Below are 27,098 nucleotides of genomic sequence, written 5' to 3'. Positions count from 1 at the left end.
TCCTCTACCAGGGGAACACCCTTATTTCTCCCACAAGGAGATGCTCTGCTGCCAACCAACAGTGCTCAGGAGTTGAGGAAGAAACTGCAAATCGCTGTCAGCAACAAAATGAAATTTCTCTGTGGCTCCATCTGTATCATCAGCACCTTTCCATTTATCCCACTGCCATGCTCCCTCCTTGCCACTGGCATGCTTTCTGTGATCTGCAATGGGAGCCTAAAAATGCCCTAACAAGAGAATATGGATCCCAAGAGAGCTCAGGGTTTCACAGAAGGCGCCTGTGGAGGTTGGCTGGGCCCCTGTGAGCAGAGCCACCACACAGCACCCGGGCACATCGTTCATTCCACAGTCCTTGTAAACGGTGCCCCCTGGAATTGCGCAATGAGATGCCTTAGCCTCTGGGAGGACAGCAGTTAGCTGGGAGGATACACTCTTATTTAAAAAAAAAAAATCTAAAAAGGAGAAATGGGAGTTCAAGTCTCTTTTCAGCTCTAGTCCCATCTCTCCCTACAGGGATTTAGATGACCCCAACCTGTCCCTGAACCTCCCACAGCCCATGCCCTTACACCAGCCAGTCTAAACCAATAAACTCATAAGAGAGGGGATGAGGGGAGAAGGGAACAACAGGACAAGAAAAAGAAGTGTATTTTAAATAAAAGGCTAGGAGTGGGAAAGAAGGGGAGGGGGAGGGAAGAAAGACCAGATCATATGTGAAAGGGCGGAGCTGCATCTGGGAGAACTTCCTGGTTTTCTCTCTGCCCTCACCACCCCCTCCCCAGCCCCCCACTCCCGCTTCAATGGTGAAAGGTTACGGGGTAGCACAAATGAAATGAATCTCCAATGAAGACATGACTTCAGCTACCTTACAACTTCACATCCATAAAATAATGCCCATGTACGAACACTAACTTTTTTGTGTGTTGCTTTGGCTCTGTTTACCCTGCTCTGCTCTAATAAAAAAGAGGCAGCTCAAAGCATGGGGGCGAGAAGCCTAAGGGACAGCCAGGGAGGTGAGGTGACCTGTCCTGCAAAAACCAACAGACTAAATCTGGGGGTCAGGTGTACCTCAGGGGTCCTTTGAGCTAAGCTGTGCACAGGAGGCCCTGGCACACTATGCCTGAGCGGTAGCATCCAGCCACAACTTAACACTGCCAGCGATGGGGAGCTCGCACTTCACAATGCAACATAAACCATTTCTGTGCAGCTCAAACCACTAGAAATGTATTCCTTATACTGTGTGGCCTTACAATGTCCAATCCAGGGCCTTAGCTCTACCTTCTGAAGCCACCCAGAATAGATGTAAATGATCATTTCCTATGAAAATCTTTCAAATATTTGAATACCACAAGCATGTTCTGTATAACGGCTCTCTTCTAGAACAGACATGCTCTGTTCTGTTTCTGAACCTTTACATGTAATCGGCAAGAATTCAAAGAAAAGTTTTAAATAACCTGACCAAAGATGGCAGTTTGCTAGTCCTTACCGATTTAGGAAAGCATTTCCAAAGCGACTAAGTTTTCGAAACGGCTTTTTGGGGTCCACGACCAAAGCATTCCCTGGGGTGCTGCCCTCGGTCTCCCCATACATCACAGCGATGAAGGAATCAGTGGTGGGCTCTGGACCAATCCTCATGCCAGGAAAATCTTGCTCCAGTAAGTACCTGGGCAGCAGGGACGAAAAGAAACAACATGTTGTCACAACGCAAAAGGTCAGAATGCTTCCTGGGTTTACCAATCTTTAACAAAATCATTTAAAAATCTAGAAATATACTCCTCCCCCCAATAAAAGGAGAATGATTTACTCTTTTGCTAATAGTAATTTTTCAAAGCTTAACATCTACCGACCTGTTTTTCCCCCCAGTGTAAGAAGCCTAGTGAATAAGGTCAGACGTCTTGCAGACTGGCTGGGTCTCCTTCTAAAAGTGGTCTTTGCTCAGCACAGAAATTCTCATTCACAGTTCCATGGGTGCAACAGACACCGCCCCAGAGAAGTGTACCCAGTCGGCTCCTATGTATCCTGGAAGACCCCGCTCAGGCCCACTTCCTTTAGGAAAGTGTCCCTGTCCCTCAAGCATGTTGGGGACACCTCCTCTGTGGGCCCCGGACCCTCTGTGCCTGTGACGACCCTGGTGCCCACCATGGATAAGATGCTTTTTTGCTTGTTGTTCCTTGGAGGTGGGCCCATGTCTGTGGCAGATGCATCTCCCCAGCACCCAGCACCCACCACTGTGCCTGCCCGCTGAGGGCACTTAATGTCGTGAATGAAATAATGAACAATCTCCTTCCTTGTCACTCACAGTCTATGAAGCTGGCACATCCTCCCTGTGCCTTTATAGCTCCCTTGGGCTGCTGGAGGCTGTAGCCACGGAAGACAATTTACAAATAATTCAGTAGCAACAGAGGCTGCCATGGAAGATGGAGGTGAAGGAGTGGGGCCCAGGCTAGATATCACCAGGGCCATCACTAGCCCTTTGTGCAAAGTGGAAAAGGGTGTCCTTTTGCTAGGCAGGACACCTTGTGCCAGGATTCACAGCTTAGCAAGGAGGACTCCAGCTGGATTTTACCCCCCACATGCCCCTTTGCCCAGGGGTCCTCATGTAGTTTAACCTGCACAATTGTACACAGTGGCCCTAGCAAATGTCCTTCAGGATTCTCATTAAGTGGGCTGAGGAGACCGAATGATGCGATACAGGGCATAGGACTGGCTATGTCCTGGTCACTCCATACTTTCCAGTGGCCTCCTAGCCTCCCTTTCCCCTATTTGTCCTTGAAGATCAGATTCTTCCTCCCAAGTACCACTCTAATGGCTCAGTCCTTCCCAGATAACTTTCTTTCAGGGACCCTCACAAACCACCCCTTGCAGTCTGGGCTCTTGTTCCTCCCCTACAATGGACCTTTCCTTTCCTTCCCTTTTTCTTTTCTTTTTTAAAATTCTCACCTGAGGATATGTTTCCTGATTTCAGAGAGGGAGGAGGTATGTCCCCTGACCAGGAATCGAACCCTCAACCTTTTGGTTACAGGACAACTGAACCACCCTGCCAGGGCTCTTCCCATTTTGATCAGCCTCTTCTAGGCCCGAAAATCCTACCTCCATCTTCCCTCACTTCATTTCCCCTGTCTGGTGGGGAATCATGTCTCACGATTTCTACTACCTTGCCTCCATCAGGGACCTTTCTTTCTTCCTTTTTTTCCTTTTTTGGACACCCCCTGCCTCAGCTTCTCTTGTGAAATCTTCATAAAATACTTAGTATTGGTGTTATTGGTGGGCCTATTTCCTCTCTTCTGATAGGCTGTCATTTCCTGCAGGGCACATTCCACACTCAGAACTTTAAAGCCTCGAAGCCTGTTTGGAATCATTTGGTTCAACCCCATGTCTGTACATGTGAAGAGACTGGGGATGAGGGCAGGAACGTGACTTGTTGCTGGTCAAACCTGCCTCTGGCCCTGCAGGACTGGAGCCTGGAGCTCTTCCCTCCCACGTCGAGGCTTTGGCTCTAGGCTCAGCCCCACAGCCTTGGGGTCCCACACATCCCCAGCTTCTGGTCCCCTCAGTAGTATCTATCTGGTCCCTGTCAGATACATGAGTTAATATATGACATGCTCAGCTGATTGCCCAGAAGAGTTTTCACAATGGGTGACAGTGAAACTCAGATACTCTTATATCACACTGCTGGGCAAGCATGCGCATGTCACATGCAGTGAGACAGAGGATCTGACACGAGCCAAGTGAGAATGAGGTAAAATGAGGTTCAAAAGCAGCAACCTTGAAAGAAAGAGTCTGAGCAGATCCTGACGTGTGATGTACAAAAACCATTACCCACACAGCCCACACACGAGCTAATCAACTGTGTTATTTTTTTGACACCTCAGAAGCTTTCTCAGAGCCATGAGTTCTAAGGACTTTGAGGTGTTATCTGTGATAACAAGAATTCAAAGGAACAAGAGGCCACAGGAAGCCTACGGAAAAGAGCCCACCACGGTTCAGAGCTGCTGGCCCCCTACACAGGCATCCTGTGCGTTAGACTGGGTTTTGTCCCTGGCTCCACCTTGTTCTCCTTTTCCTGTGTTCTCAAAGAGACTGCCAATTCCAGCGGTGATTGCTCCCAGAACTCGAGCCAAACCATCAATGTAAAAAGGGACAGACATTTGGATTCCAAGCAGCTGGGAGGAGGAGGTGGTGGGGGAACAGGAGACCCGGCAACTCTTTGCCTGTCTGCTGAAGGCCATGGTTCAGCCTCATCCAAACAGCTCCTGGGCACACTGGCTGCCAGGTTCAGCTGAGGCCCAAGGAACTGCTTTCATGCAAGGGTATATGTGGACAGTGTCTTTTTTCTTCCACTGCTTAGGCTAGAATTATTTTTTAACTTCATAGAAAAAAAAATGTGATTGTGACAAGAAAAAATCTTCAAGAGATGAAAAGTCCCTCAACATACCCAGGCACCATTTTCTCAAAGATGGGCTTTAGAATGACTAAAATACAAATGAATAATCAAACTATAAGAGGCACATTATTCCAAAATTCCAGCTGCAAATTTTGTCTCCCCTGAGTATGCATTCTTCAACTTATTCCATCCCAAGTACCTTATGGGGTAAGTACTATTTTTATCCCCATTTTAAGATGAGAAAACTATGTCTCAAATAGATTAAGTGGTTAATTATAACAGGGGTTCCCAACCTCCCTCCCTTCTGTCTGTGGACACCACTCACATTATCACCTGAGCTCTGCCTCCTGTCTCCCCCAACTCCACCCTAATCCGTGGGAAAACTGTCTTCCATGAAATCGGTTCCTGGTGCCAAAAAGGTTGGGGACTTGTGAATTAGAACATAAGATTTCTTACTAGTCCTTTGAGAACACTACCCCTACCCTAAATCAGAGCTTGAGAGGCTCAGTCAGTCTGCAATAGGAGGGCTTACAGAACACATTCTATGAATCACAACAAATATACAAATATAAGGCTGGTTACTAGTATTCAGTAATTAAGCAAGCACTCTAAAAAGTAACATGGCACATATATTTGGGGTGTACTATGAGCATTAATTTAAAATTCTCAAGCCACAATCCAGAGAAATAGCTTGTGTAATGATAAATGAAAATTTTAAAAAAAGGTTGTGCAGACACTGGCATCTGTGCTTAGGCTTTGCAGGTTCAATTCATTGATATGGCCTGGAATATTTTTTTTTAAGTGCATTAAACTAACCCCAATAATCATTTTATTCCTTTGGGTATAAACAAGGTTTTAAACCATATAGATGTGAAAGAAATACAGTACTTTTGAGTTCAGTGGTGAAGCAGTTTTATTTTCTTATTTTTAAACACGTGGCTATAAGTTTAAATAACTTCAGTTTGTAATATGTGTTAGAGAGTGTTACATGTGTTTATTGCTAATACTTGACCCCCTGTTTCACTAGGAGAGAGAATGAATAGAACGGGTTAGTCCTTCGACTCCAATTTTTCGGAAACCTGGAAATGATATTTTGTTTTGTTTCTTTCAATCCTCACCCAAGGATATATTTATTGATTTTAGAGAGAGAGGAAGGCAAAGAGGGAGAGAGGGAGGGGGGAATGAGAGAGAGAGAAACATCAATTGGTTGTCTCCCATATGCACCCTGACCAGGGATGGAACCTGCAACCTTTTGGCGTATGGGAGGACACTTAACCAACTGAACCACCCAGCCAGGGCTGGAAATGATGTTTTTAAAGCAGTTCCCTTTGTTTATCCTCATGTTTAATACCAAGAAATGGAAATAGGAGGAGAACCAAACGTTTACTATCACAAACGTCTTATAAAATGATCCAGAATATGTAAGTTAGTGCAACCAACAACTCTACTTCTAGACACCACCAAACAACAGATTATTAAGAAACCATGTTGTACAGTTTATAAGGCCTTTCACACATTTTATCACTTCACCCTCACTGTTGTTGGAGCAGGTATTCGTATCCTCAGCTTAGAGATAACTTTGCTTATGGGAAGTAGCTTGCACAAGACCACATTAGTACAAGATAATGACCACTTTTAACATTTTCAAATATTTCTATCCATTTTTCTGCAAATATATTTTTTAATGAATAGGGATCAAAGTGCTTAAATAATTTTGTATCTATATTTTCATCCTTAGTTTTTCCCTATACCATTAAAAATTCTTTGTAAACAATTTTTTAATGGCTGCATACTGTTCTAAAGTGAATATGTATCAATTTAGTTCACCATTTCCTAACTGTTGGGCATTTAATAGCTTCCCATTTCTTACCATTATAAACAAAGCTGAGATAAATATTCTTGAACAAATATTTCATCTACTTTAAAATTTTAATATTCTTTGAGTTATTGAAACAGTAAGTCAGAATGAGCTTTACTTCCATTTTAAAAGTAGGTCTTCTTTAAATGTGAAACCTTTTATTTTTGTTTTTCCCTTAGTTGAAACATTGACATATTATTACCAGGAATGTTTATTTAGAATATATTACATTTGAAACTGCTGCCCTACTAAGGGAACATTATTAACCTGTTTGGACCAAAAAACTGGAAATTTGCTGGGTAAAGCCTTTCGCATCTCTATTTCTCCCGCTATGAATGGAATGTAAACCACACGGGGCTGAGATGTGCTTGAAGATGTCTAAACTCTGATGTTCCCTGTAGCTGCTCTCCTCCGCCTTCCATGCTGTTCTGGAAGGAGGGTGGAAGAATGGGAAAGGAAAAACAAGAATAGAAAAGGAAGTTTACTGGACTCAAAGGCAACATGCTTTCCAATTTCTTACAACCTTGTTTATTTTTCCTGTCATCCATTCCTTTGCTCATATAATCAAAATCTATTAAGTGTTTTCTATGTTATGATTTGTAATTTATGAATCTTATAATAGACTTTAGGTTGATCTGGGAGTACTGTAAGCTTCATGAGGAGGCTATAGAACACAGCATTTCCCAAAGTTACTTGACTAGAGAACACCTTTGAACACCTGTTTACAATCTCCCAGGACTGCATTCCACAGAACACAGGTTAAAGGGGAAAGTAAAGAGGCATTTAATAAAACTCAACATCTATCCTAATTTTTTCAAATAAGATTATTTTAAAATTAGCAATGGAAAAATAATTTCTTAATGTGATTAATTTGTAAAACATTAAACCAATAGCAAACATCGTATCTTAAAATGAAATAACCAAGGCATTGTTATTAAAATTAGAAGCTTGATATGAACACTCACTTCCCAATAAAATAAAATATGAAACAGGAGAGGAAACAATCACGAAGGTAACTGATATACCTGCCTATCTAGAAAACCCAAGAGAATTTAATGAATAGCTGTCAAAATAACTTGAATTAAATGAACATATACAAAATGAAAATGCAAAAAGATCAGTAGCTATCTTAACATTCGAGCGATACCCATCTAGAAAAATATAAAGGAAAAAACCTGATTCACAAAGCAACAGAATACAAAATACCTAAGAACAACATTGATATGAGGATTTACAACTTGTACGAGTAAATCAACCACTCCTCTGAGATATAAAAGAAGGTCTGAGTAAAAGCATTGCTGAGTTCCTGCTTGGGAAGAGCAAGTGGCAAGATGTAATGCAGTTCCAATACAAACAGATCCCGATGGGAATTTCTGGGAAGAATCTAATGAAGTAATTTTAAAGTTCCTCTGAAGGAATAACAGGAAATGATGATTGATAGTATTTGGAAAACAAAGAGAAATAAGATCAAAAGAGTCTGTGCTGCCATTTACTAAATAATGTTTTAGAATGATAATAAAGTTATTTAAAACATTGAAAGTGACTTAAGACAGTACAGGGTGGTTATAAGAATCTACCAACAGAACAGTAAGATGCAAGAGAAAGGTCCCCAAAGATTCCAATATTTAATAAGTTAGCATTGGAAGAGAACTCATGTGACTTGGGAAAAGGTAGGATTATTCAATAAATATTGTTAAATATTTAATTAAAAACCAAAAAAATGAATACCTTTGAAACAGATTTTACTTCCAAGAGGATTAAAGAGTTAAATATTTTTAAAAGCCTATAGGGTAATCAAGGATTTTCTATGCAGAAGAGCGATAAAAAACTTCATAAAAGAGGAAGAAAGTGGAAGGAGACTTGACTTGAGGTGGTGAACACAAAATACAATATACAGATGATGTATTATAGAGTTGTACACCTGAAACCTCTACAATTTTATTAACCAGTGTCACCCCATAAATTCAATAGAAAAGTAAAAACAAGAGCAAAAATGTGTTAGACTTGACCACAAATGTTAAGTATATTTGCATGTCAAAATTATCATAAAACATTAAAAAGGCAAAGTCAAACTAAAAACATAATAATTATGACAATGGGTTGATAGCCATGATTGAGCAAAATATTTAAACATCTGCAAGATAAAGAATACTCAAATGAAAACTGGGCAAAGTTCACAGACTATTCACAAATAAATACAGATGGTGACCATACAGTTTACAACTTTACGAGCAAAAAAATCAAATTAGAAGAATTTTTTTCCTATCATATTTGTTTTTTAATAGTAATAACTTAGTTTTACTAGGTTCCCCTAGTGGGAGGCTAATTTGGAATAATTTTTCTGAAAAGAAATATGTATACATATGTATTATAAAATCAGAAATACATTGATTTTGTCCTGGCTGGGTGGCTCAGTTAGTTGGAGCATTGTCCAGTACACCAAAAAGTTGCAGGTTTGATCCCCAATTCCAGGTGCATGCAGAGGCAACCAATCAATGTTTTTCTCTCACATTGTTGTTTCTCTTTTCTCTCTCTCTCCCTCTCCAATTTCTTTTCTCTCTAAAATCAATAAATATATCCTTGGGTGAGGGGGTATATATATATATTTTTTTTCTTGAAAAATACTTATACCTTTTGATGTAGAAATTCATGCCCAGACTGCTATTCTAAAAAAACTTGGAAATACAAAGATTTATAGCCAAGAATGTACATAAAAGCATATAATAGAAACAATGTGCCAAGCTGTACAATAGAATGATGCACTCATTGAAGTTGTTTTTGAAGATTACTCAATGACACAAGAAAGTTTGTCATATTGTAGTAAGCGAAAAAGGCTGTTTATTAAATTGCATTTATCGCATAACCCAGTTTTGTAAGCATGGTTTTTATGTCTTTATCTAGGTAAAAATGTGAACAGATGGTGCTTGGACCACTCCATGGAAGGTCCACCAAAGTGAGCCTTTGAGGCTGACCCTTTTCAGGCTTGATAACTCAATTGTCATGATTTCAAGTGAACCTTCATCTCTCAATGGTTTCCAAATGTTTCCTGGAGGAGGCTAATTAAGAATCACTTTGAGAGGTGCTTTTAAAAAACAAAAACAAAAACAAAAACGGATTTCTGAGCCTCACTTGCAGTGATATTCGCAACTGGGAGGCCGTGGAATCTGTTCAGATGACTTCCTGGTGATTCTGCCCCACGGCCAGGTCCAGGAACCAGAGCTTTCTCGGTCATAATTTTCTAAGGTTTTGAAAAGTATATTGAATGTCTTTTAGAAGTAAGCTTCTAGATGTGAATTATAGAAGAGAATTCTGTTATTAAAAAAAAAAACCCTCCCCCCCATTTCTCCCAATCCTTCGGCACCGCTGCCCTTTGTCAGGCAGACGGTGTAATGAGTGGACAAGAGGCCAATCTGCCCTGTCTCACTGAACTGACTGCTGCCACCGATGCCACACCAAACTGCATGGAGCCCCCACAGCCCTCCTCAGAATCTTTGCTCCTAGTTCTGCCTCTTCTTAGGTTTCTGAAGCACCAGCTGCTGCCCCTCTGTGGCCCCTTCCCCTAACACTTAACTCATGCTCATCTTGAACCAAGCCTCCGGAATGTCCGTGACCAGGGCACCACTCCTCCCCTTCAGTGCCCAGCTGCTGAGTTTTCTATATTTGGTGCTCCACCTCCCACTCATTCCTCAGCCCACCCCCACCTGGGTTCCATCACCACCACTTACTGACTCGGCCCTTGCCAAGGTCACCCTGGCTCCTGATGGCTAATCCACTGGTTCCATTTTAATCCTTTCCCCAGAAGCAGCTGACGTTGCTGACACGCCCCCTTCTCTCCTTTTCTGGCTTTTGTGGGGGGGGGGGGCGCGGGGGGGGCGGTCTGCTTTTTCACCTGACCAGAGTCGATCCCTCTTTTTGAAAACAGCACCCTGAGGAGCCACCTCTCCCCAATGAATCCACACAGTTTGGGGGTTGACTACTCCCCTCCAGGCATTGATTATATTCCTCTTGACTCTAGGGATTGGCTCAGGGATGGGCATAGAGCCAAAGTTGAACGACTGAGACTTAAACCTGAGATTTTTGCTGAAGCTGTTGGGGGAAGAGATTCTTGTTCTTCCTACGGGGGTTACTTCCCACGGAGCTGACAGAATGAGAGTGCGCGGTTCTGGGATTGGAGATAGCCGCCTGCCCACTCCACGAGGGGCAGCTGACTGAGGAGGCGGCCAACATGAGGGAGGCAGCAGAGCTGAGACACAGAGTCCTCAGCTGACCATGCCACTTGGGGTCCCAGGCCAGGCCTGAGGCCAACACACCTGGTCTTACCAATTTCATGAGAAAATGTGTACCTTTTCACTTGAGTCGCACCACAAAACATAACTTCTGTGGAAGTCAACAAGAGAAACATTTGCTGCTGCTTCAGCATTCTTTCATTAGTGTTTTCCAGAAAGTGATTGGATATATTTCAAACAAAGTAAAGGAGTAAATCAAATACACTGGAAGATAAGGTGATCCCAGAAAGGGTGGATTTGCTCTTTTACCATGTTCCCTACCTGCAAAGCAGGCTGGAGAACTGAGTTTTTCTTGTTTTCATCGTCAGGAGGTAGAATGCATACACCTGGAAATTCACCATACATAGCAAGTGTATCTGAAGGTGCTTTGCTAGCATCTAGAGACCCTCTGCATTCCTTGGTTAGTGGTACATTCCACTCTTACTTAAGCTTTTCATAGTTAAATTTCTGTCACTTGCAACCATAAGATCCCTAAGATGGTTCAGAGCCACACTCCTTCCCTGACATGACTCTACCTCCCTGGTGACTTTTTCCCAAGTGTCTCCACAAGCCCCTCTTCCTCCCAATCCAGACCCATATGTCTGATCCATCATGGACTCTATATCACTTAAATATAGGTTTAAACCTAAACTCACAATTATGCCTCCACTCTTCCTCCTCTCAGGTCCCATCTTGGTGGATAACTCCTGGTTATCCCAGAACCCTGGGCCTCTCACTGACACTTTCTCAGCCTCACCTCCTGGTCTACCTTTGGGCAGCTAATTCTGGCTCATTTTTCAGCGCTCAGCTTTTAGGTTGTATCCTCAGGGAGGACTTTTCCAACCTTCAAACCTGAATGAAGGGTCCTTCCTATGCCCCTATCCCACCCTGTGCTTCTAGTGTCGTCACCCGGAACCCTAATGGCTTGTGGATTCTTTTCCATATTCTCCATGAAACTCTAAGTTCTGTGATAGCCAGGCCCACTCCTGAAATCAATGTTATTTGAATAAATGAACACGGGGTATATAGGTATGATCTTATATATTGTAAATACAGTCTATTCTTCTATAAAAATTAAATAGTTCAATGTCTCAGGTTGGCAAAAGGCATGATATTTGTCACAGGAGACTGATTTTCAAGGGCTCTGGTGCCTGAATGAGGGCAAGACCCACCAAACGGAGCCAGTGCTTCTCTGGTGGGATCTTTTTTATGGGTGAATCAGGCTGCCTCCTGTGAGTGTCTTCACTTCTCTTTAATAATGGAGTCAAAAGAAATGAAGTAGAGCTTTGTTCTTAAACACAGTCTATTTCTCCCCCCCCCTTTTTTTTTTTTTGAAAACTGGGACACTTGACTGCTTCCAATTTTCTGATACTTTTTCATTTCTTCCTAATTTCTTAAAAAAAAAAAAAAAAGCCCACCAGCCACAATTCTTTGATCACAACTATAAGTTTTCCCTATATCACCCTCTCATCTATCTATCCAGGTATTTACTGGGCCTTGCCAGTGCAGGCCCCTGAAAGTGCCCCATCCTTGGGTGGGACTCCCTCTCAGACATGGCAGGGCTCCCTCTACCATCTCTAGATCATTTGCTTTGAGGGAAAAGGAGGAAGTAAAACAACAGCTGAGTAGTTCTGCTTTCTGTTCATGTTACACCAAGAATCCTGAGCAGTGGGTCTATCACTTCCTGATTCTTTTTCTTGTTCTAAACATGCCTAAAAAGGCATTTTTAGTTGTGAGAGGCATTTCTGCCTTCTCAGCCCACTCACTACAGCTTCTTAATGCTTCATACTATCCATAAATTTTGTTTCCATCCTTGCATATAGAACCCGGGCCCCCCTCTTCCCTATTAACATTACATTTAAATAATACTTAAAGTCTTAAAATAGAATTAATTACTTTATCAAGCATTTTATAGGAAAACATCGTATCTTGATTTTAGTAACTTGAATGTTGTGAAGAATGAATGTTTATACATTGATAAAAATGTATAGGGAAAAAGCCATATAGGGATTGTGTGGTTGTGACTCTTTTTTCTCATGTCTGCTCCTTAGTTCCTTTTATTCTTCTATTTTTTGAGCTATTTCCATTACTTTTTCTTTTAAGTTGATTTTTAGAGAAAGAGAGAAAGGGGGAAGAGAGAGACATTGGTTTGTTGTTCCACTTATTTACGCATTCATTGGTTGCTTCTCGGATGTGCCCTGACTGGAAATCAGACGATGCTCTAACCAACTGAGCTACCCAACAGGGCCTCCACTTCTTTTTTTGTTTTGTTTTCTTTCTGGCATTTATTTTTATTTTAAATTATTGCCCAGAGGTGCAGAAATTTCTTTTCTTTCCTTTTTAGATTTTTTTTTTTTTTTTTTTTGCAGAAATTTCTTGACTGGCACAAAATGCAGAATTAGGAAAGTTAAATAAATTATAGAATGCTTAGTATTGGAAGATTGAATTGTTTCATATTTTTATTGAGATAAAATTCATATACCATAATATTCACCCTTTCCAAGGGTATAATTATGTGATTTTTAGTATATTCACAAAGTTATACAACTAATACCACTATCTAATTTCATTACATTTTCATCACCCCGAAAGTAAACCCAGTCTCCATTAGCAATTATTCTCTATTCCTTTTGCAATGTTGATATCTAATTGTCCCATCATCATTTGTTGAAAAGAATATTCTTTCCCCCATTGAATTGTCTTGGAATTCTTATAAAAACAAATTTACCATAGACGTATGAGTTTATTTTTAGACTCTCACTTCTACTCAATTGATATATATGTCTATCATTATGCCAGCACCACACCCTTGTTTACTGTAGTTTTAAAATAAATTTGAAATCAGTACATATGAGAACTCTGCTTTACTCTTTGTCAAGATTGTTTTGGCTATTCTGGATCTCACACATTTCCAAGTGAATTTTAGGATCAGCTTGTCAATTTCTGTAAAGAAAAAAGTTGGAATTTTGATCAGGACTGTATTGAATCTATAGATCACTTTGAGTAGTATTGCCATTCTAAAAATATTAAGTCTTCCAAACCATCAACATAGGATATCTTTCAATTTTTTAAAGATTTTCTTTAATTTCTTTCAACAAAGGTTTATAGTTTTAAATGTGTAAGTTTTACACTACTTTTGTTAAATTTATTCCTAAGTATTTTATTATTTTAGGTGCTATTATAAATGGAATTGTATCCTTAATTTCATTTTCAAATTGTTCATTGCTAGTGTATAGAAATACAGAGAATTTTCTATAGTGATTTTGTGTCCTGACACTTCGCTGAACTCATTTATGAGTTTTAAAAGATTTTTTTAGGATTTTCCTAAATTTTCATGATTTTCTAAGATGATGTCCTCTGTGAATACAGATAATTTTACTTCCTTCCAATCTATATGACTTCTATTTCTTTTTCTTGCCTAATTGCCTTGGTCCCTGACCTTTTAAAACCTATCCAGTTTCTTGAGTGACTTGCCTCTTTTTCCCTTAGAAAGTTTTCTGGGAGAAATAGACAGGGTGTAGAAGGAAGAGAGAAAATGGGGCTTTTAAAAATCAGAAGTGGTGACTGTGTGGTTTGAATTGATTTTCAGTGAATCTCATATCCTCTCAGTGGAAATGTCTTCCTTCATAGCACCTGAGCCCAGGGATTTTCTGGGGAAAATCTCTGGAATCTGTTTTCCTTGGGTTTTAGACACAAGCCTGGCTGAGCCCAACATCTACCCTTCCCTGCCTGTTACAGAGCCTAAGATGTGATGGCCATTTTCCCTGTGCTCATTTCTTTATCTTCTCTGGCCAATTCTTTCTTGCTGGTCAGAGGTAGAACACCAACAGTTCCTCTCATTATGTTCTCTGGCTTACAGTAAATAAAACCATCAGTGAGACAATAGGTTTATCAGCTGTTCTGCTTCTATCCCGAAGAGACTTTGACAAATATCTTCATCACATATGAAGTCCTTTTCTGGGCCAGTTTTGTGATCCATGTGAGGAGAGTCCACCAAGCCTCTCCTTCCAACTGTCCTCTTCCTTGCACTTGGGTCTCTCACAGAGGTCTCCCATGTGGAAGTGAGCATATTTTATTGACACTTTGGCTCTTTATCCACCCCAATCCAGGAGTTATAACAAGCCACACACTTAATTTCCTTACTCCTGATGAAGGTCCTGGCTCACCATGTTTTAGTGGGGCTCCTAGTTTTTCCCAGTTATGGGAAAAAAAAGAAGGAAGGGTAAAGTTCCATTAAAAATGGTGTGGAATGCACACCCAAGGCCTTGCTGAGTGGCTTTACAATGAGGTAAGTATCCCTCAGTATCAGTGCAGGCTGTTACCAGTGACTTCTTGGGATGTGCAGAAAGCCAAATGGATAGAATCTATAATAATGTACACACCCCCACAGCCAATTATGAGCTTCTAGTGATCAATGGCTACAAACATACAAGAGACACTGACCAGCCTCAGGCACGATCCAGGATGGTCAGCACCCTAGGCCAATCCTTCTGCTCCCCAGTTACAGTATAGATCTCTAGAGTGTAGCTGCCCTTTTGTTTTTAAATATATTTATTGATTCCAGAGAGAGATGAAGAGGGAGAGAGTGAGAAACATCATTTGGTTGCCTCTTGCATGCGCCCCGACCAGGGACTGTACTTGTCACTTAGGTATGCGCCCCAAGTGGGAATCGAACCCAAGACCCTTTGGTAACACTCCAACCAACTGAGCCACACCAGCCAGGGCATGTAGCTGCCCTTTGATTGGGACTTTCCTCCCAGGAACCAAATCTCTTCCTCCTAGCACCAGTCTGAAACGAAATTCAGGTCCCTGGTGCCTCACCAAGCTTCCTGTCTGCCCCGATTTCCTTCTAAGTTCACAGGTCCACTCTGTGCCTGCTACCCAATGTCAAAGTCACTTAGGCCAGGGGAGGTCTCACGAGCAAGTGAGTTTCTGATATGATAACTCCTCCCTTACCCTTGGGTTGCACATGGCTCAGTGCCTACTGAGAAGTGGTCCACTTGGATGAAGTCTCCATGAATCAGATCTCAAAATTCTTAAAACTATGCTTAGCTATACTACAAAATTCCTGCCAAATAATGAAGCAGAGAAGAGTGAGAAATAGTATAATGAATCAGTAAACTGAAAAAAAAAAAAAGAGAGAGAGAGAGAGAGAGGTCAATTCAGTTCCTGTAAATTGTGTTCTCCTGTCTCAGGCTTGCTTATTGTCCAGGCTATGGGAGCAGAGCATGAGCCACATCACATCCAGGTTCGTACAGTGCCAGCAAGCGCTCCCTAATCACACAGGCCTAATAAAGCCCCCGTGGCAAAGACAGACAGGGGGAACTGCCCGGGGTGCTATGAGCATGCCACGACTAATGTCTGAGATTACTATAATTATAACAATGCTACCTCCTCATTTTTTATCTGTATATTTCAAAAGGTCTACCTCCTACTCTTGTATGAATTGGTCATAATGCTTCATTATCCCATATACTTAAAAACTTATTACTGAGGCCTTAAGTGTATTCTGTCATCTTTCAAGGTATCAGTTACCATAATATTTCTATGATTCACTTTGAGTGTTTGAGGTAACATATTTACTATTATTTTCAACATATTAATAGGCACCAAAAAAAGCAATTTTAAAATTATTTTCTTCAGTTTTCCTTCACATTTAAGTTACTGTCTAGAGCAGTGATTTTCAATCTTTTCCATCTCATGGCATACATAAACTAATTACTAAAATTCTGTGGCACAGCAGAAAACATAATCTTTTTTGGCCAGTCTGACAAAAAATAGGTATAATTTTGATTCATTCACACCAGACAGCTATTGTTGGGTTGGCTGTTGTAATTTTGTAATTGGACAATCTAAGGGAAAAGAGGTCAGTGCCCCTGACTACATAGGTACTGCATGTTTTAAAAATTCTTGTGGCACACCAGGGTGCCACAGCACACCGACTGAAAATCTCTGGTCTGTAAATGTATTTCAATATAGTATATTTGCTCTGCTAAATTCATTCATAGAGTATCTGAAGGCCTGGACTGAACATATTTCCTGTAGTGACAACTACTCTATTTGTAGGAACTATTTAGGTCACTGGAGTGGAGAAAAAGAGGCCACTACTTAATAGAAATGGCATGTATCCAAATATAGATACAGTTTTCTGAACACCTGTTGAACATCAATGATGAAGAGATTGTTATAATTTCCAAAACCCTGGACCAAACCTTTAAATGACCAGTCTCTTTGTTTTAATTGACACAGGGTTTAACCCAGGAAAACAAATTTTCTAACCAACAAATGGTAAGTCTTAATATGCCAGCAGCTTTAGAAGTAAAATGGCCTCTTCAAAAACCTGTCTCAATGTCAATTATTCCCCATCAAAAGTCACTTCCGAGGAAGCTATATTATTTGAAACTTAGGGCATGCACAGGATTTGTTTGCTTTTGGAGGCACAGCGGGCATGACAAATATTTTCAGTTGTCAAGGGTGAGCCAGGAGGGTATGACCCATCTAAGAAATGGAAACTAAGAAGTAATATGACACTCCCCCTTGGTTCCATTGGGTGTGGTTTGCTACACACAGCTTACTTCCTATGGTAGGATAAAGGTGAGGCTGTGCAAGAGTTGAATGAAGGTGGCCTCTCGACCCCTACCCCCACCACTGCGGTGGGGTGGCCTGCCACCTCAAGGGCAGGGGGCACTGGCAATACTCTCTATTGTTGCCATTCATTCATTCATTCATTCATTCAAAAGTTGTGCGCCGGGCACTGTGCTACAGACTTAACTCTCCAACTATGACTCACCAGCCCATTCTGATACCCCACACCGCTGTCCCCATTTCCAGCCCTAGGCCTCACTCACTCATCAAGAACATGCTTATTATAGCCTCTCTCTCCCGGGTTCCCAGGCCAGGGTGACAGGATAAAAAGCCGGTCAGACCAGTGCCTTTTCAAGAGCAAGGAAGGCGGGCTCGAAGAACGCAGAGAAGGGGTTCCGGGGACCCTCTTGCCCGCGCGAGGAGAGCGAGCCCCTACTCGGGCGGCCGCGCCCCGGGGTGGGGCTGGGCTCACCACGCTCGGACGGGGAACCTGAGGTCACTTCGACGCTGGAGGCGAGGGGAGTTCTGTGAAAGAGGAAGTGGTCGCTGTAGGAAGCCTGATGGTGGCGGGAGGCTAGAGATTACACTCGTACACGTGCAGAAGACCGCTTCCACCTCGGTGGTGAGGAGCAAGGGTCCGGGCAGGAATGAGGAGGGGCGGGGCGGGTTACCTGATGAAAGTGGTCTTGCCCGTGCTGTACTGGCCCACCAGAAGGATCATAGGCTTGTTCTCGAAGTCGGCGTCTTCCAACGCGGGCGAGTGGAACTCGTGAAAGCGGTACGCCTCCTCCAGTGGTAGCACCTTGCGCAGGTAGAGCGAACGCAGGCCGCCCGTCACCGTTTGCACGGCGTCCGCGCCGCCCGCGCGCTCGCGCCCACCCGCCTGCTTCCCCATCCAGCTGAACATCCTGCCGTCGGTCCGCGCGTCTACCCGTCCGAGCCTCGCGCTCCCACCCAACTCCTCGTTCGACCCTCCCTAGCTAGCACTGAGCTGTCCCAGCTGTGCTCTCCGCCACTCGAGCTGGCCCCGCCTCACGTCGTTGCAACCAATCTCCAATCGCTACGTCACGAGCTCTCGCACTATTCAAACGAGCTCTCTCAAGCCCTTCCTCATTGGGCCGCTGCCAGCGCGTGTGGAGGTGTCAGCCAATGGAGAGGAGGTTCTTAATGAATTATTGATGACGGAGTCAGTCTGGAGAACTGTGGAGGGGAGAGGGTGTCTCTCAGGCTGGGTGACGCACACCCAATAGACGAGGGGTCTCTCTAGTACCCGGGTCTCCGCTTCTGGCCAGGTGGGATCGTCTTCCGGGCAAATCTGAGCTCGGGGCGGAGGGTGGAGGGTGGGGAAGGAACCTCTGGAGGCTGCTTAGTCTCCTGGAACGCTCCCTCTTCCCCGCCCCGTAGACGTCGATACTAGAGACAAAAGTTCACGAAGTTGACAGGCAGGTTTCTTCTACCCGCTGGCAGGTTATTGTTACCTTCATTTTATTGGTGAAGACTTTGACTCACGGACATAATAGACAAAATTTGAAGTAGGGGAAGTAGACTTCAATCTACATAGGTACAAGTTCCTTTTCAACAAGCTGCCTCCACTAAACCCTGGATCGATTGAAGGCCATGTACCCTTAGCTGTCTTTATTTGACTTTCTGTAAAGTTGAAGATTTAGTCATCCTCACTGATTACCCATTTCCACATTTGACATGTAAAAGAGTTAATGTTACCTCCCAGCTGTCTTTTTTTCAGGTAAAAAAAAACCCCACTTACCTAAATTGAGATTGGAAGAAATAATCAGCCATCACTGTGGGGTCATAGGTTACAATTAAAAAAAAAATTTCTTAGTTGTTTTAGAGCATTTCTCAACTGTGACCCACGGAGCCACCTGCATAAGAATAACCTGGGATGCTTGTTAAAATGTGGATTTGTGGTCCTCACACAAGATTTGCTGACTTAAAATATTGAGTAGGAATGGAGCTCAACAAAGGCGCCAGGTGATTCTGATATATCCTACATTTGGGGAAATATGATGCACAACAGTACTTCTCAAACTTGATAGAAATGCAGATTCTGATTCAGTGGTTATGGGGTGGGACCCCAAACTCCCCATTTCTAACCAGCTTCCAGGTATTGCCAGTGCTGCTTGTCCATGAACCATAGTTTGAGAACCAAGGCTGTGGTGAAAATACAACAGGACTTCGCATCAAAACCTGGGGTCGAATCCTGATTATATAAGTTAATGGCTATGTGACCTTAAATGCAATATTACCACTCTGCCTTAGTTTCCTTCTTTGTAAAATGGAAGCTCCTGTAGAGTTGTGTGGATGAAATACTTAGAGGAAGCTTAGAATGGAAGAAAAAAAAGAAGAATGGAAGAAAGCCAAGAAAAAAATACTACTAGATGTTGGCCTCATGTTAATATAAAGATTGAAATGTAAAAATAAAATGAAACCTACTAGAAGAAGATACAGTGTAGATTTATAAAATTTTAGGAGACAAAAGCCTTTCTAAACAAAGCCAAATAAATTATGAAAGAAAAGGTTGGTAGATTTGTCAACAAAAATGAAAAATATTTAATGCATTTTAAAACATACATAAAAAACAAACCCATATAAAAATACTCTTACCATATGATCCAGAAATTGTGTATTTTGTTCTTAACCAAATAAGTTTAAAAGTGAATAGATACAATTGCTATGGAAAACATAGCATATGGTGATTCCTCAAAAAATTAAAACTACCATATAATCTAGCAATCCCACTTTTGGGTATATATCCAAAAGAATTGAAAGGAAGGTCTCTAAGAGGTATTGTACACCCACATTCATAGCAGCACTATTCACAATAGTCAAGGGGTAAAAGAAGCCCAAGTGTCCATTGATGTGTGAATGGAAAAACAAAATGTGGTATCCTACTATGAAATATTATTCAGCTTTAAAAAATAAGGAAATCCCATCACATGCTACAATCTAAAACCTTGAGAACATTAAATGAAATAAGCCAGTCACAAAAAGACAAATAGTGTGTGATTCCACTTACTTGAAGTACCTAAAGTAGTCAAATTTATAAAAACAGAAAATAAAATGGTTGTTGCTAGGGGCTGGGAGGAGTGTGAAATGGGAACTTGGGTTTAATGGGTAGGTATAGAGTTTCAATTTTGCAGAATGAAAAAATTCTGGAAATCTGTTGCACAATGTGAATATAATTAACAATACTGGACTGTACACTTAAAAATGATTAAGATGGTATATTTTGTTAAGTATTTTTAACAAAATTTTTAAAAAAGCGAATGTATAGAATTTTTGTGCTTTTGTAAAAAATAATTTAAAGTATCCAATGAAAAGATTAGAAGGAGAAACACCCTCATTAGTAATGATCTCTGAGTTGGAATGATAAATGATTTTAGTTTCCTTTTTTATGTGCTTTTGAATTTTTGAAATTTACACAATAATCATGTTCTTGATTTATAATCAGAAAAAAATATTTAAGAGAAAATTGTATTGACCTTAAATCCTAAAAAAGAAGGAAGACACACCATTATGTCTTTTTTTTTCTTTTCTGTCTTCTTACAGCCACAGTGTGTCAGCTTTCTTGTTATTGTCTGTCCTCTGTGGAGTGGGGGAGCTATTGATGCTCCCCAGGACAGTAATCTTGCATCCATTTGCAAGTTGTGATAGTCTTTTAGTCTTCTTTCTTCAGACTAAACAATGTCAATCTCAGTCACTTTTTTAAAAAAACATTTTATTTATTTATTTTTAGAGAGGGGAAGAGGGGGAGAAAGAGAGGAAGAGAAACATCAATGTGTGGTTGCATTTCACGCACCTCCTGCTGGGTACCTGGCCAGCAACCCAGGCATGGGTCCTACACTGGGAACCGAACCACCTACCCTTTGGTTCACAGGCTGGCACTCAATCCACTGAGCCACACCTGCTAGGGCAATTGATCTCAGTCACTTTTAAAATCTGAATTCAATTGTTTTTCAGGTTAAATCTTGTTAAAGACAGTTCTGTAGGGAGTGATATTGCTGCCTGAAAATGTGTTGTATTGAATAATTCTTAAAATAAGTAACTTGATAATAAGACTTACAACTTTCTTTGCTATATGAAAATTATAATTGTAATATTTGTGGAAGTATTTTTTCCTCCTTCTTCTTGGTAATTTGATGGTCACAGTTTTGCTGTAGATCATGTCTAGCATCTTACTCTGATAACTTTAAATTCCAGAGTGGCTAAAGACCTGAGAGACAGGTAATAAGGAGATTAGAGGAGGTACTTTTGCCTGGAAAGAGCCCCCTTCACTCTCAGACACGCTTCTCCTTTTTCTGTGGCTGTTTATCCAGATTACTGCTGCCACTTGGAGATGTACCTTTTAGGACATGCAGATGGAGATGTCTAGTAAGTACTTGCAGCAAGACTGCCGATTTTGTATAAATTGTCCTTCTTCAATAATAAAGTCTCATTTTTAGTTGGGCACATTGCAAACGAGGTAAAAACAAAATTTTCTAGTCTCCCTGCTCTTAAATGTCATCATGAGACCAAGTCCTAGTTGCTGATATGTTACCTGAAGAAAGTGTGGGACTTGCAGGAAGTCACCTTTAGAGAGAAAGGAGTTCAATCTTCCTTCTTGTAGTCTGGGATATGGATATAATTGTTGGAACTCCGGGGCTCATCCTGGACCACAAGGGCAAGGACTACACAAGGGATGGTAAATCAGAGAGCTGGAGGGGCCTGACGAATCAATGAAGTGCCACACCAGCTTTGGACTGCGTCCCCATGGGCTTCTTTTTCATGAATGTATTTAAGTCACTATTTGTCAGGTCTCTGCTCAAGACTTTTTTTTATACTAATAGTTTATTTCTCTCCTTTTTTTTCTTGTTAATTATCTCAGGATTTATTTATTTTTATATTAAATTTATTTATTTTTTCAAATGCATTTGTCTCTGCCTTCCCCCCACCACTTTCCCTTGCCCCCTCCCCCTCTCTGTCCCTCAATCCTTCCCCTTTGGTTTTGTCCATGAGTCCTTGCTATATGTTCCTTGACTTTCCTCTTCCCTCTCTGATTAGAGGGGAAAGTCAAGGAACATATTCTGCTCAAGATTAAAGTAACTCCTAACTAACATGGAATTTGTTACTGGAAATGGAATTTGCAGTAATAGAACCCAAAATGTGACATTCACTTAGTGGAAGAGGAGCAAGGTCAATTTTAAGGATTCAATTATTGCAGTATAATAACTGCAATATTTGGGATTTAAAACTCGACTATACATTTTGTTGACACACTCCTATCAAGAAATGGGATCTTCGTCCCCTACCTTTAAATCTAGGCTGGCTTGTGAATCCTTCTGCCGACAGAGTACAGTGGAAGTGATGCTGTGGGACTTCTAAGGCTGGGTCATAACACTCCATGCGGCGGCCACTGTAACATCCTCTCTTGGAGCCCTGAGCTGCCGTTTAAGAAGACTGACAATTCCGAGACCACCATGCTGGGGAGACCACATGAAGGTACTGTGACAGACAGCCAATCAAGTCCCTCCTGTCCTTCATCCTCCCCAGGCTTTCCTGCCCAGGCACCAGATATGTGAATGAAGTAGCCATCCCAGAAGTCGATCCTTCAGCCTCATCCTGAAGATATTCCAGACCTTAACCATCTGAGTCCTGCCCAGCAGGTCAAGTCATTTGAGCTGAGGCCCCGCACATGGAGCAGATAAGAGTTGTCCTTGCTGTACCTTTTTGAAATTTCTGACCCACAGAAACTGCAGGCATAATCAAATGGCAGTTTTTTTGTTCTTGCCATTATACTTTTGGGGGTTTTGTCACTCAGCCATAGATAACTGGAACAGCTGGTAATTTTTATTACCTTACTAGGATAAAAGTTTAGTTTTCTTCCACAGAACAGAAGTCCAGAGCTAGGCAGACCAGGACTACTTTGGTGTCTTCAACGTCAGTAAAAGTTTGGACCCCTTTATTCTCCCTGCTGCCTGGAATGTGGGCATGATGGATAGAGCTCCAGCAGCCATAATGAACCAGAATTCTGACAAACTTGAGGATGGCAGAAACAAGAGCTGAAAGGAGCCGGGGTCTCCGATAAGAAATAAACTACTGTCTTATAATTTTAGATCATCTGTGTTGTGTAGTGGAAGTAATGCTAACTAATATAGAATTGGAATACATGCATCAAGAACTTAGGAAATCAGTTTGGCTAGAGCTAAAGGTTTCAGAGTGTTTAAAACAAAAGCAGTAGTTGAAGTCCTGGGTGTATATGAGATTGCTTTGGGAGAGTATAGAGTGACAAGAGAGGAGAGCTAAGGAGAAAATCTCAAGGAATACCAGCATTTAAAGGAGAACAAGGGAGGTGGAACCAGGGAAAGGGCTTGAAAGTGGGAAGAAATCCAGGACAGACGGTGTCCAGCAAACCTAGACCCTTCCTTCTAGGGCTGGGTCAGCAGCCCCTAATGATGCCCCCTGCATACACAGCTAATGTGGAACTTTTCCTTTGTATTGTAAGGCTCTGTTTCCATGTGGACCGCCTATATGGGACCAGAAGGAAGCTCTTTGAAGTGTGGGGTCAATTGTTAATCCTTTTTTTTTTTTGTCCTAGTACCTACAACGGTGACTGGCACGTGGGAAGGCAATAAAAATTTGCAAGCAGAACTGAATTGCACTGCTGTTGGCAGGAAATCATGGGAAGGGAGGGTTGCAGGAAGGAGGGAGTGGTCAGCAGTGTGAACTGCTGACATCAAGTAAGATAAGGCCTGTAAAGGGCCAGTGCCATTTGATGCAGGGTATCTGGAAATTGGAAGAACATTGGTGACCGCAGGATAAAGTTATCTCATGGGGACACAGAAGCAGAACACATCTGCTATGGGCCAGGGTGACTGGGTTGCATGGCAGTATGGTATGCTGGCCGCCCTCCTGGGAAGGAAAAAGGAGACAAGGAGCAGGCATACTGGGGGAGAGAGGAATTTTATTTAATTTTTCTATTTAATCCTGTTACAGGCAGAGAGCAAGGAACCTGGGAAAGGAGTCCCCCTGTCTTCTCCAAGACACTGTGCCCTTGCCCCTCTCAGGACTGATGACACTTTGTCCTTATCCCTTGTGCAGCCCTTACTCATTTTCCTGCTCTGTAACATCACTGGCATTGTTTTAGAAGCTTAGTCACTGTTAAACTTCTCACATCCATATAAAAATCTTTCCATGTTTTTTTTCCCCCTCAACCCAACTCTAAGTTCCTGGAAGGCAGAGGCTGTTACTGACTTGATCACTGGGCACTAAGTAATTGCTTAGCTGGTGCTGGCTGCCCTTCCTTCCTCCCCACCAGCACTTCCTGAAAACCATTGGAGTTTCAAACAGCATGGGTCAGCAAGAATGGGTGCCCTACTGGTTGCTGACAAGGCTTCATAAAAAGAGGAGCACCCCACCACAAGAAGGCAGGGACTCGTGGAGGAGAAAAGAAAGCTGTCTGGGAGAGGAGGGATGGGACCGAGATGTCCTCCTGATACCTCTGGCAGTGGCCAGGCAGGAACGGGAGCAGGAGAATGCACATTTTACAGCATAAGATATAAAAGCAGACAAGTCAGCATTTACCCACATGGCCATTTTATTTTGTGCTCAAATAATACAATGGTTTTAGAAATCTCACTCTACATACTTCGTTGAATCCAAGGCAGGGTTGCTTTGACCTTACAACAAACAGATCTTGCTGTGTGGCTCACTTTGATAATTTAAGGAGATCCCATTTGTTGCAAACGGAAGGAAAAGGTGTCAAAGTGGAGGCAGCTCTGGTGAGGGGAAAGGGTGGCCTCCCAGGAGAGCAATATCTAGATGGGGACCAGTTTCCTAGTTTGTCAATGGCTCAGGGGAGTCAATTGTTTATGCTTTTTAGGCTTATGGGAAAGTATGGCATAAGTCCATACCTTTCAAACTTTAAAATGCGCAGGCATCACCTGGGGCATGGGCATCTGGGCATCAGAGAGGAGGTGGAAATCTCCTTAAAAGGTAGATTGATTCAGTATGGCAGGGATTGGGGTCTGAGATTCCAAATTCCTAACCAGTTCCCCACCACACTTGAAGTAGCACAGATGTAAATTGGAACCTGTCACCACTTGTCTCCTAAACAACCAAAGGACTGCTTAGGAGCATTGTGGCCCAGAAAGAGCAACATGTCTTCCAGGTTTCGTGAGCTTCATGCAGACTACATGCCTTTCTGGTCACACCGTCCATGGCATGGGCATCTCAGTGGCTCAGGTTACACATTTTTAAGTTTCAGCCTGATGAGGGACCTGGGTACTTTGATTTGGCTTCTGTGTCCCAGGGCTTTCCCAGCAATTCATCTGGAAACCATCTCTGAGGATGCCTTTTTCTTCAGGGTTAACCTAGTCCTTCCTGGGTAGCTCCTTCCTAGTTTCATTCTCTCGGGGTGACTTGCCAAGAGCTGGGATGTGCTGGCCATGGTGTTTACGTGATAAATAAGACGAATCCCATTTAGAAATAAATAATCCCATCTGGAAAACAGAGGGGAGGGTGCAAAGAAAGATGAGAAGTGCTCCTGGAGCAGGTCGGTCAGCCTGCGCCCGCTTCTCGGAGTGGACAGCCCTGGGCAGCATCGCCCACCTGATGCCTGGATCCGCTTATCTGCCTAGACACCCCTGAGCTGCATCACAGTTTCTTGTTCCATGAATCTGAGTTGCACACTTGGGCTTTGTCTGACATTTCGTTGGAGCTGAATGCTCAGATGGGGCTGCCTGCTCCGGATCATGGGAGTCACCAGACCTGGCGCTCTGAGTGGCTAAAGAGGAGCTGTTGAAACCCTGCCACCTGTTTGGCTTTGTTGTTGAAGAGACCAGATGTCTCCAGTGCTCCATCTAGATTTTCTAGTATCATGTTATTAATATCCTGATTCACAAAAATAAAATATAATTGCCTATAAAATTCACAAGAATATAATTGCCTTAAAATTTAAAAAGTGTTTTCCCAGAGAACCCAGAGTACAATTCCCCAAGGTCCTCCATGCTAGGAGGCTGAGAGGAGCAGAAAGGGGAGGGCTCTGAGCTCTGGCTCTGAGTCTGAGGTTTCTGGGGAACCAGCCTCCTCCTCAGGCGTCGCTTTTATTCTCTGTTCTGTCGGCATGTGTGGGAGCCTGTGGCTATTGGACTCCTTTCCCTACAGGGAAAGAACTTTTTAAATTGCAGTGTGTATAAAACCCCAGTGCATGCCTTGTTATTTTCCTATGGTCTCTTTCTCTCTCTGTGTGTCTCCCTCAACTTTTTTTACTTTTTATTTTTTTGATAGAGAGCCCAGGCCAGCCTGCCTGCACCTATTGCCAGAGAGCAGAGCCGGCTGTGCAGGCTGGTCAGCGTAGCTGGGTTCCGCGTCTGGGATGGTAGAAGCAGACACAGGATCGGTGAAGCTCCCCGGGACTAATGGACACTGGTTCTTCAGTAGTTTTTTCTTCTCCACCGCCATCCGCAAGGCCTGAAGGAGCTTGTCCTTGTTATTCAGGATGTTGTACTCACAGAGCTTCACCAACTTGTCAAAGTCTTCCTCTGTGTATGTCAGCTCCTTGGTGGCATAGGGAGTTTTGGGGCCATAAATATTAACCTGGCCCTTTTCCAGCTCCTCAGGGCTTCGCTCCACACCTGGAGGAAGCAGAATGACTCTCTATAGACTCTTATTATGTTAGGTTGTCCTTTGACTTGTGCCCTACCTCTCCCCTGCCTGCCTCTGCATGCACAGGTGTACACGCTTGCATGAAAATGTGCACATGCACGCACACTCGCACACGCACACACACATACACCTCTCCAAGCTGCTAGGGCAGGGACGCAGCTTGCCCATCTCAGGATTGCCCTAGCACCAGCACAGTGTCAGGAGCATAGCTGCACACCAATAAATGTTGAATGACTGAGTTTGAGAGTAAAGTTTGACACTCCCAGCACATGAAGGTGTGGGGGTCTTTTCTTTCTTGCCAAATCAAGGCTGACTCAGACTGGAGCTAAGCCAGGCTTCCGATTCATGA

General features: G+C 42.5%; 2 protein-coding genes across 2 annotated transcripts in view; both read right to left on the bottom strand.

Moving 5' to 3' along the window:
* The window catches only part of EHD4 (EH domain containing 4), a 68,883-nt gene extending 50,829 nt beyond the window's left edge, over positions 1-18,054 (bottom strand). Inside the window, exons 1-2 of the mRNA XM_054565553.1 lie at positions 17,761-18,054; positions 1,484-1,660 (exon numbers count right to left, since the gene is read on the bottom strand). Of these exons, the coding sequence (XP_054421528.1) occupies positions 1,484-1,660; positions 17,761-17,996 (413 nt within the window). The 5' untranslated portion in view covers positions 17,997-18,054. The remainder of the gene's footprint in view (positions 1-1,483; positions 1,661-17,760) is intronic.
* An 8,280-nt stretch (positions 18,055-26,334) lies between these two features.
* The window catches only part of PLA2G4E (phospholipase A2 group IVE), a 33,108-nt gene continuing 32,344 nt past the window's right edge, over positions 26,335-27,098 (bottom strand). The window contains exon 20 of the mRNA XM_054565116.1: positions 26,335-26,718. Coding sequence (XP_054421091.1) covers positions 26,357-26,718 — 362 coding nt within the window. The 3' untranslated portion in view covers positions 26,335-26,356. The remainder of the gene's footprint in view (positions 26,719-27,098) is intronic.

This window comes from Pteronotus mesoamericanus, unplaced genomic scaffold (genome assembly GCF_021234165.1).
Source record: "Pteronotus mesoamericanus isolate MK-2021 breed Mesoamerican mustached bat unplaced genomic scaffold, CSHL_Meso_final contig_164, whole genome shotgun sequence".
In the NCBI taxonomy this organism is placed as follows: domain Eukaryota; kingdom Metazoa; phylum Chordata; class Mammalia; order Chiroptera; family Mormoopidae; genus Pteronotus; species Pteronotus mesoamericanus.
Note: the sequence above shows the minus strand (reverse complement) of the source record. Positions and strands in the feature narration are given on the sequence as shown.